The following is a 10,107-nucleotide window of genomic DNA, read 5'->3' on the forward strand; positions in this document are numbered from 1 at the left end:
AACTTTTGGGTTATCGTACATACCTAATATTTGTGTATACAGACTTTCAGGCAGGTATTTGACTTTTGTTTCTAAATAGATTTGTACGCGAATTTGAAACAATGGGCAAAAAATGTAACTGCAATGAAAGAGAATAGAAAATTTGCATTGCATTAAAGTGGGATACACACGATCAGTTTTGACTGTCGATTTTTCGGAAATATCGATATGTGTCAAACTGTCCAGCAACCACTGATGACTGACAAAAATTAATGGGTACTTTACACGATATGTTTTTAATATATGGGTTGTCACTTTTTATATACAAAATGTATATGCAAAGTGACAACCCATATGTAAAAAACATATCGTGTAAAGTACCCATTAACGAACATACTAGCAAGCAGCCGATTATTTGAGCAAAACTGACAGCCAAAACTGATCGTGTGTACCCCACTTAAATGTATACTAATCGTTGAACCGTTAAAGTCCATTTAGACTTCGCTGGATTTAGCAATTATCTGGCTTTATTTGACATCTGTTGTATGAAAATGACAACTTAAATCCACTGGATTTGCTAAATCCAGCAAAGTCTGAATCAGACATTAACTTTTCATTCATGTTTTGCAGGTTTTCTAAAAAACATTTTTAAATTTTGTCTGTCATAATTAATTTATTTCGATAAATGCTCTCATTTGTTAGAGATGGGACATATTTTATCGTTGTTCGGAGAGTATTTATACTTGAACAACGTAGAACAATTCGTCGTTCTCAGAATTTTGTATGGGGAATCAAGTAATTTATTCGTATTTGAGTGTCGAACAATGAATAGAGAACAAACGACCAACCGTGGAAACGGGCTATTACTTTACCTTGTTTGGTCTACCATGAAACCCTATAAAAAGGCTTTAACGCCATACGGCCTCATGAAAGGTTTAACCGAGTAGTTGTACTTTGTTCTTCGTCACAGTTGGTTTACATTTTTTTCTACTTTATTTTTTAAATCAAAATATAACAAATTGTGTTATTCTGAATAAATATTGAATTATTTTTCTTCAATAGACCAATATAAATAGTAATTAAAAAGAATGAGTGTCGAAAATATGAAGAGTATGTGCAAAACAAATGACAATGAAGATTTGGCGCCAACTGAAGAAAAGCAACCCTGCCATGACATTTTTAAAATAGAAAATATTACCGTTATCAAACCACCGCTGTTGAAAATATTTTATTGGCAAAAATTTGATATTGAAGGGTAATTATATTCTCGCTTATCTTTCCTCTAACGACCGTTGCAGAAAATTATAAAAAATACCGCATATAGTATAATAAATGTTATTGCTGAGATGTGTTTCCCGAGATATAGACCTCGATAAAAGTACATTTTGTTCGCGTATCCGAAGTTTGCACCTGTCCATAGGAGAAAGTCTTAAGGCTATTAAAAACTTACAATTTAAGAGATTTTTTTGCGTAATTTGTTCCCAATTTGTCTATATAAACTTATTTAATGATTTTTTATTAGATTAAATGAAAAACTATCCTCCAATGCTAATCACATTGAACATAGTCTATATTTGCCCACACGTCAATTGAACAGTAAGGCACTGAAAATCGTTTTCTGGCTAAGAAACCAATCCAACCAACCGCTAACGATGTCATTAAAACGTCTGCAAAATTGCCAATGTGCCCCGCTTGAGACTCGAGTGGGTTTCAATCAATTCCGTTATTTATATCATTGTCCTCACCGTCGCTTGATAAATATAACACAAGAAATCTTCCACCTTGCCCCCAATGATTTAGTGGCCATGTCTATGGTTGCGTATTTTTATCTTTATGGATCATTTATGCTGTCCTATGAGATGAGGTTTGTTATTTTGTTTTGCTCTTTAGAATTTATTTAAATTTATTTTATGTGGTGTAGTTGTTCAAATTCCCGTGTAATTATTTGGAATTTCCATTTGAATATTGTCACAATGGATCCGGTGGAAAGCGTCATGACGCGTGAACTATTACCGGTTAATGTTAAAGAATTTAGACGCATGTCCCAATCCATATGGATACGAAATATAACTGGCCAAAATTTACAATTTCGCTTTACCGCCAGAGATAGAGGTTTTTGTTTGATTAATCCCAATATGAGTGTGCCAAGACAAAGTGTATGGCCATTAATTGTGGAATATAGACCAAGTGATTTTGAAAATGAGGTATGGATAAAGAAAAATATAACTCAGATACCTATAAACTGATTAAATTACTTTAGCTCACATTAACAATGTCCATCAATGGTTTTAATTATAACATCCCATTGTACTGCAAAGGCGTCATTGATGATGATGATTGTCCACCTGAACCATTTGTCCCCATTAATGATTATGAATGTTCTGATTTCTTGTATGTTTTGTATCCAAACAAATTAAATTTTCTTATGCAGCCAAATGAAGAACGTTCTCAAATGGTTGCCTTACACAATCATAATCAACATTGCATGGAATTTAAATGGCAAACGTAAGTGGAATTGAAACATTAGGTATTATGCCTCCATCCCTTTAAAGAAGGGTGTGTAATACAAATAGCTTATCAACGACTTGTGTTTAATTTTTTTGTCACTTGCAGCTATTCAATTAATGGTTATTTTATTTTCACCTTCGAACCCATACAATTCACCCTAAAACCACATCATTCCAAGCTATGTGTTGTCCATTGTAAAACATATGATAAACCATTGAATTTTCGTAATATCCCTGCCGTATTGGAAATTCATCGCATCTTGGATAAATCGACACAAATTGCCCAACAGCTGTTAACAGAAATTGAATCAATCGATGATCCCAAATGGAAAGAGGACAGTTATGTGGAGCATGTATTTTTACATATCAATTTAAAAGTTCAATTTCCAAAACTAGACCCCATAACACTAAAGCCTTTTGAAGACAAATCGGAAGCCCTACCCTTAGTTGTACCAATAGGCGATGGCGTCGTATTACCTCAATGTTCTAAGGTGACAATATTTGAAAAACTGTTTTGGGATTATTTGTCAAGATCAGGACACCTGCGTAATAACAATAAAATGCCACGAAATTTATGTTATGACGAAGTTCTACAACGGCCCACGAATGGCAAAGATTTGAAGGGAAAATCCAAGGATAATTCAAGTGATCGCTTGTAGGTTTTAGTTATTTTTAGGATCGTTTTAAAACTTGGCTTTATTTACTATTTATTGTTTCGTTTTATAGGAAACTTAGTTCCTTTATCAATTTTATGTTGGCCGAAAGCTGTCGTGATCTTTCCAAAAATCATCTTTTTGTACCGTTGGAAGTTTTGGAAACTCCTTAAAATTTGCCTCGTAAGTTTCGCATGTACAATGAGAAGGGTAGCATTGAATCTCTTTGCAGGCATGATTGATGTGTAAGACTGTGTGGGAAGGAGAAGAAGAAAATAACTTTCAATTCGTTTTTTTTTTACTTTGAATATATTTTTTACTTACTTGAAATTGGCCAGTCTTAATCGCTCCAAGTAGCGTTCAATAGCAACAGCGGGAAGAAACAGTTTTCTCACTTCCTTGGGGACTTTGTCCGAAAGGTTGCGAGCCTAAAAGACAACAAGAATTGTATATTGAAAGTCATAAGTTGTTCTGCTATATAATATCTTCTGACATAATATCTTCTGAAGGTTGTAAGGTAGTCTATTTCCTCTATTATATATGATCAAAAGGTCTGGTAACCATATATGTGACTAAGAGAGGATTAGTACAAAATAACGGTCCTGGTTGGCCTTTACATTTCAGACAATTTGGTGCTTATTTCATCACAAGTGGACAGACTTCCTTTAACAAGTTCTTCGACGATTTTTACAAGATATATATTAACTTCTTCAAAGGTTCGACACAAGATGTGGCATTTCTATTCACTGCTGGATTTCACATTAACCTTTCCAGCAGGATGTTGAAAATGTCGGACGCTAATGCAGGATTGATATGACCTAACTATTTGATTGAAAATTGACTTCATCCCTTTCACTTGTTTAATAAAGTTCTATCCCGCAGGTATTGTGACATACCACCCCTACATTTTATCCCATTTAAGTTGCATCTTACCATTTCCAAGTGTTGATGGGCTGCGGTGGCCACCTCAAATATACAATCTTCTACACCTTTATCGTTGGCCTTCGATCGCAGAATACGTTCTTGACTTACTCCATTCTTAATTAGGACTTCCTGTGGTATATTTAAAGCTTGACTACGTTTTGTATATGGCACCGCCCGCAATAGCGTTACAATACCTTGGGCCTTGCCCAAATGTGAAGCTGCATGATCTACATTCATATCTTTAACACCGGTTAATTGCACAAGCAGGTACAAAAGTGATGAGTATGTTTGTTCCGAATAAGTTTCTAAATCCTTAATTGTGATAAACGGTTCATTCGGGGCACGGTCGCGGGCATTGACTAGACGTTTTAAATAGACCTTATTCAATTGAAAGGCGTCGATGGCCTGAAAGAAAAATAGAAAATGAGAGATGTAGAGAAAGTTTCAAAAATATCCTTAGCATAACTATTTAATTTTACTGACTGCTTTAAGATGAAGTTGGACATTCATGATCTTTATTGATGCATTTAATCGTTTCAAATTTCAATAATATGCAGGGCGCACACATTACCTTGGTCGACTTTCAGAACTATTGATAAACAACAAAGACGGTTGTGGAACTATTGGGTGTTAAACATATCAGAACAGTCAAACGCCAAAACTTAAACAGAACTTATAGAAAGTTTAGATTTACGAAATCCACTCGATTTCAACAGTCAATTCCATTGCGTAAACGTTAAATGAAATCCAATGGATTTCAGTTGAGTTTCCATTTTACGTATACGCAAAGGAATTAGCAGTTGAAATCCACTCGATTTCGTTAATGTAAACGTACTATGTATTAAGCTACAAGTTTTTCTTTTAAGGGGAGTACACACCATCATTCAAAACTGACAGTCACCGTACTTTTACCACAGTTTTCTGGCAAATAAAAACTTTTGTTTAGCTAAAAAATTTTGGAACAAATTGAATACTCTTCCACCTGACGGAAAAAATTTGAAAATTTTTTTTAAATTGTAAGTTTTTTCTAAGTAGCCGGCCTTCGGCCGGGGATTTAAGACTTTCTCCTATGGACAGGAGCCAATTTAGGGCACGAAAACAACATTTTTTTTAATTTAAAATTTTTTCTTACTTTAACAAGGGAATTTTCGGAACTTAAGAGGCCCATATCTCGGGAAGTATGGACTTCCCCCCGGAAAAGTTTATATATTTGTGATCAGGACAACAAGATCTACCTGTGGTAATTTTTCCAGATTTTTCCGCCAGGTGGAAGAGTATTCTATTTATGCCAAAATTTTGATATACAGTGTGTAAAGCATTATTTAGAGATTAGAAAATTATATATTCAGCTAGACTTGATATTAACGAAACAGATATCGATGACTGTCAGTTTTGTTGGTCTTTTTTTTGTTTTTACATGATATTTACCATGGTTTACTTTATAGCCTTCGGTCGCATGTTTCTGTCATGATTTTCGATTTTCACAGGATAATGAATTAAAAATTCCAATTTACAACTTTCCAAATGTCGACCTATAAATATACACGCCATGCATGCCCACACTTAACATATGTTATACTTACATTCTTCAATTCCCTAAGTACTGGTTGATCTGCCACATACGATTTCTCCTTAGCATAACATTTTTCTATGGAATCAAACCAAAACTTCAAACGCATTTTCGCAATATGGTCTTCCGAAACCTACAATAAAAAGATATTAATAAAACTTCCAGAAACTTTAAATCACGGAAATTACATTTATAGAGCACTTGGCCACTTCCACATTGAATGCCCTCAGGGCAAAAGCATGTCTCCGATGTGCATTATCCAATAGCAGCGTACACAAATAGTTTTCATGATCATTTTTTCTATAAAATTATTAACTTGTTGAAGTTATATTTATGTAACAATAAGAACTCAACATTTGATTTTAGTTTTCTTCACTTACTCCACCAAATTCATGCAATATTTACTACTTGATTTGCCATTATTTGTTTGTTCTGTCGTTCCATGTTGTTGTCTTTGTTGCTGTTGCAAAATAATTTGTAAATTTCTTAAAGAAATTTGTTGCCGGCTCCGGCTATTTAATGAAATACACTTCATTTTTTTTCTTTTTGTAAACAAATCAATCGAATTGTGCTCCTTCTTCTTTTGCATATCAATATGCCAGTGAATTGGTATTGGCTGATCAGCTGATTAACATGTATGGGGAGAGCCACAAGAGCTGTGTTTATTTTGTTTTCGGAAGTCGTTAAACATAACCAAGCAATTCAAATTCCCGCCATTTTCAGTTATTTCTGTATAATTTTGCACGTAAAGAAGTGTCATGGCACAATTACCATAGGCCTGTTCGATAACTTTGCATGTAAAAAGTATTTGCAAGTTCTTGCAATTACTTCTCATTTCTCTTTAAGTCCCAATTTACATTAGGCAAGTTTACTTGCGGCAAGTCAAGAGACACGTAAGGGGAATGGAAATGGATAAAATTGCTCGTATCGGCAATTTTCAGGCAATTTCTTTTATATTTTTCATATTTGACAATGTTTTGAAAACAAAACTTGTCGGAGTCAGTAGGAGGCACCCACGTTGTGGCTACGATTCTCCTGGGAATCTCATCAGCAGGGACCGCGGCCAGCCTGCAGCCGTCCCAGAGTTCACCAGCACCCTCTATTAACTGGATAAGGAAATCTCTCGACTCCTCATCCTGACAATAGAGGATTTTGATACCTCTTTGGACAACCGCCCTGCCGAAGCCGGTCTTCCCGGCGTCTACCTCATAAGAGGTGATGGCTCTCCTGAGGGGGCGTTCCACTGCGTATCGCTGATCCTCCCATCCAGATCAGCCTTATCGATGATCGCCACTCGGAGATTCTCCGGAGCGATCATCCCTTCTGAGCTCGCTGGCTTTGGTGTCCTGTCATCAGAAGGCTGTGGGGTATCAGACCTGGATCGGCTTTGCTGGCCTAGCCTAGTTGAGCCACCTCTGCCTTCTTATGACCAGTCCCCTGTGAATGCGAGTCCATGTGGTTGCTCGTTCGACGGTCCACCACCCTCTTAGCAACAGGATGCGGATCTTCAGATCCTCTTAACGCATTCCTGCGCAGATGTCTTTGAATTTCCGCCCTGTTTCGAGCAGTGCCAGCGCTGCTCTTAACACCAGAAGGGTGAGGTCAAGCAGGTGCCGATGGCTTTCCAGTGGTCTGTTGCCCAACCCTCTGCACAGTCGTCGTCCCTGCTAGATCTACACCTTTCTTTACCCCGGCTGACCAGTAGCAACCACCGACGAGACAGTCGAGATAGGCGGTACCTTTAGCGGCTGTCTTGCTTGTGGCTGCAACTTATCCTGCGCCAACTTCGAAACGGGAGGGATCACACCAGTGTTTCCCTTACGTTCCGTCGTCTTCGGGGCCAGTGGAGCCAAACTGCCCGATCCTACCGCGGTCATCAAAGATGTCCGTAAAGGACTTGAGCAGCTCGACAACAAAGGATTTGCGTTTTTCCCTGTAGAGGTTGCCTTTGTCACAGCCGCTGGGCTGGAAACTGCAGCCTTTACAGAGGTCGGAATTTTGTCGATTGGCAGGAAGATCTTCTCAATGTGAGGGTATTTCCGTTCGAAACGCGTCACAAATTGGATCTTCAAACCAATCTCCCTAAATTCCGACTGAGTCACCTCGGAGGGGTCCTTGCCAATAAGTCTTTGGCAGTAGAAGATAGCTCTGCGGTAATTGTACCTATCTTTCTTCTGCCGAGATTTATTAGCTTTAGTTGAGGGGGACATGGGGAAGGCCGTGGTCTTTTCCTCTTCCACAACAGCATCCTGCCAGCATAGGGAAGACTTGTCAGAATCGACCGACACTTCAGCCCCTGAGGGAGCAGAATCCCCGACCGTAAGGTTGGAGCTCTCCAAGGTACAAGAGAGAGCTGCGTTTGACGGGGACTCTCCTGACTGAGTCGGAGGGTCTCACTATCCCTCAGGAGCTCGAGCAACTCCCTGCTCTGCTGGTTGATGGCGTCACTAACACTGTCCAGTGTCGTCCCCGCCCAGGGGATTGGGTATTCGCACAAGGTGCAACATTGTCCGTGTTCATAGCAGTGGTCGATAACGAGGGTGGATCGGAATTGGGGGTTTTAAGATTTTTAAGTTAAAACAGCTCTATTCAATAAAGCAGCTTGTTGTTTTGCTCCACGTTGGTGCGTCAATAAAGCAGCTTGTGAGCGTAGCTGATATGGCTTCATACGAAAGAACAACACAAGATTTCTTTTGAATGAATACTTTTACTCTTTGTTTAGTGTTTATTTCCAGCTTATGAATCTATATCCATCAACTTGGGCAAGCGTGGTAGATTATAAACTTTCAATGTTGGCTAAACAAGTTAGAATGACTTTATTGAAATTTGGGATCGTTTAAGTACTCAACGTGAGAAGCGAGTAAGTCAACTAGTATTGGTTGTATACAAAAGGTATTAGGATCAAAGATGTAAATTAATAGTAATGTTTACAAAATATGTACATGGTTGTATTTTTAGCTGTTAAATTCTAATATTTAAATCAGGGTTGTATTCTTAATATCTAAATGCTAAATGAAAACGTAAGTGTTTAGACTATGATAAATAAAATATGTACATAAGTGGAATTCAGTGAAAAGTAAACATATGAAATAAAGTAAAAATAAAATAGTTCATGGTATTTTAAAGTTGACCCGCTTCAGTCTCCCCCTTCTGATGCCATATTCGTCCCGATTAAGCATCAGAACCTTTACTTTTTCGCCTTCCTCTGCGTCTTGGGGTTCTTCTCTGACGGAACCTTGTGAGCTTTTCTGTGGGAATCTCCCCCTGGAGTAAAACTACATCAAGAGCATCAATGTTTGGTATGGTGACATTTGTTCGTTCGTGAGAAACTACAACATTTTCTTTCGACATGCGAATTCCAATACTGTACAACGGCAGGAATATGCTGTCTATGTACTCATCGTCTTCTTTACGTCTTGCCTTTACCGGTGGTCCAAACAGCCTTGACGTATCTCCTGGAGTTATTTGATCAGCTGGGATGGCACCACGAAAAATGTTTTGGATGGAATGAGGCGAGTATTCATTGTTTTGCTGCATAATGGCCATTGATGATACTGCAGGAGCATTGCCTGCGAGAGGAGAAGGGTGAAGATTCTGAATTTCCCGCAATACTCTTGGTGTTGGCGGTATTGGAGAAATCTTTCTTTGCCCTTCCACGAACTCGATGAATTTCGAAATGCCAGCAACGGCTTTAGTTGTTGGTGAGTCTTCATGGCCCTGGACATCCAATGAAAAGACTTGCATCTCCAATAGATTGGTAAACGAATATCTTGTCTTCGGCTCATCTTCGAAATACCAATATCGTTGCGCCATATTCAGTGTGATGCCGGATTGCTCCATAAAATCCGCACCAAGGAGTGTTCTGTTTTTTGTGGCATTCGGGAGACAGACAAATCTAATTTTTCGTTTTCTCTTTCCAATACGTATGTCGCATATCGTAGATTCCACGTTTTCAGTTGTTGATGAGCCATCAGCCAAACTGACATCGGCTCGCACCTTTTGGAAATTGCAACCATTTTCTCTCAGTATGTTTCTTAAATTCATGCTGGCAACACTAATTTTTGCGCCGGTGTCGAAAACAGCTTCTCCCAATAAACCAAACACCTCGACATGAGTTGTAGGAAGAGCGCGACCAATAGTACCAGCGGCAATGGTGTTGAATGAAAGTGGCTGAGGGCTGTCCTTGTTGTTGTTGCTACATGTAGTGCAATTCGCCCTGTAAACACCAGGCGCACCACATCCATAACAAGCAACTGTTGGTTTTCTCTGCTGCACACTTTGAGCTGACGTCTGCGGACGTTGTTGATCTTGCTGCGAGTACTGTTGTTGTTGTTTCTGCTCTTGCCGTTTCTTCAATTTCACACAAGCATTCACTGTATGGCCTTTTTCTCGACAGAAATTGCAACGGACAGATTTTGTTTCGCTTTTCTGCTTCTCTTCTTTTGTGTGCGCTTCTAATAACATTAATTCTGCT

The 10,107-nt window shown here is 38.4% G+C and overlaps 2 protein-coding genes across 3 annotated transcripts; one reads left to right on the top strand and one right to left on the bottom strand.

Annotated features, from left to right (window-relative positions):
• The first annotated feature begins 944 nt into the window (after window positions 1-944).
• Window positions 945-3,469, top strand: LOC141397765 (uncharacterized). Of its 2 annotated transcripts, none has more exons than XM_073974463.1 (6): window positions 945-1,234; window positions 1,502-1,843; window positions 1,901-2,183; window positions 2,240-2,484; window positions 2,593-3,141; window positions 3,213-3,469. In XM_073974463.1, exons 1-6 carry the CDS (start codon window positions 1,068-1,070, stop codon window positions 3,310-3,312), a joined length of 1,686 nt encoding a protein of 561 aa, XP_073830564.1. In that variant the 5' UTR covers window positions 945-1,067; the 3' UTR covers window positions 3,313-3,469. The 2 variants fall into 2 exon arrangements, with proteins under 2 accessions (XP_073830564.1, XP_073830565.1); XM_073974464.1 differs by having other exon boundaries at window positions 2,411-2,484.
• sicily (NADH dehydrogenase (ubiquinone) complex I, assembly factor 6 homolog sicily) lies at window positions 3,147-6,235 on the bottom strand. Its single transcript, XM_073974466.1, has 6 exons — window positions 6,014-6,235; window positions 5,822-5,933; window positions 5,647-5,766; window positions 4,073-4,468; window positions 3,464-3,567; window positions 3,147-3,390 (listed from the first exon to the last, which is right to left on the bottom strand). The coding sequence occupies exons 1-6, from the start codon at window positions 6,220-6,222 to the stop codon at window positions 3,309-3,311; spliced, it is 1,023 nt and encodes a 340-aa protein (XP_073830567.1). The 5' UTR covers window positions 6,223-6,235; the 3' UTR covers window positions 3,147-3,308.
• Between the last annotated feature and the right edge of the window lie 3,872 nt (window positions 6,236-10,107).

Source organism: Musca autumnalis, unplaced genomic scaffold (assembly GCF_047663935.1).
Source record: "Musca autumnalis isolate F117 unplaced genomic scaffold, ASM4766393v1 scaffold_3, whole genome shotgun sequence".
In the NCBI taxonomy this organism is placed as follows: domain Eukaryota; kingdom Metazoa; phylum Arthropoda; class Insecta; order Diptera; family Muscidae; genus Musca; species Musca autumnalis.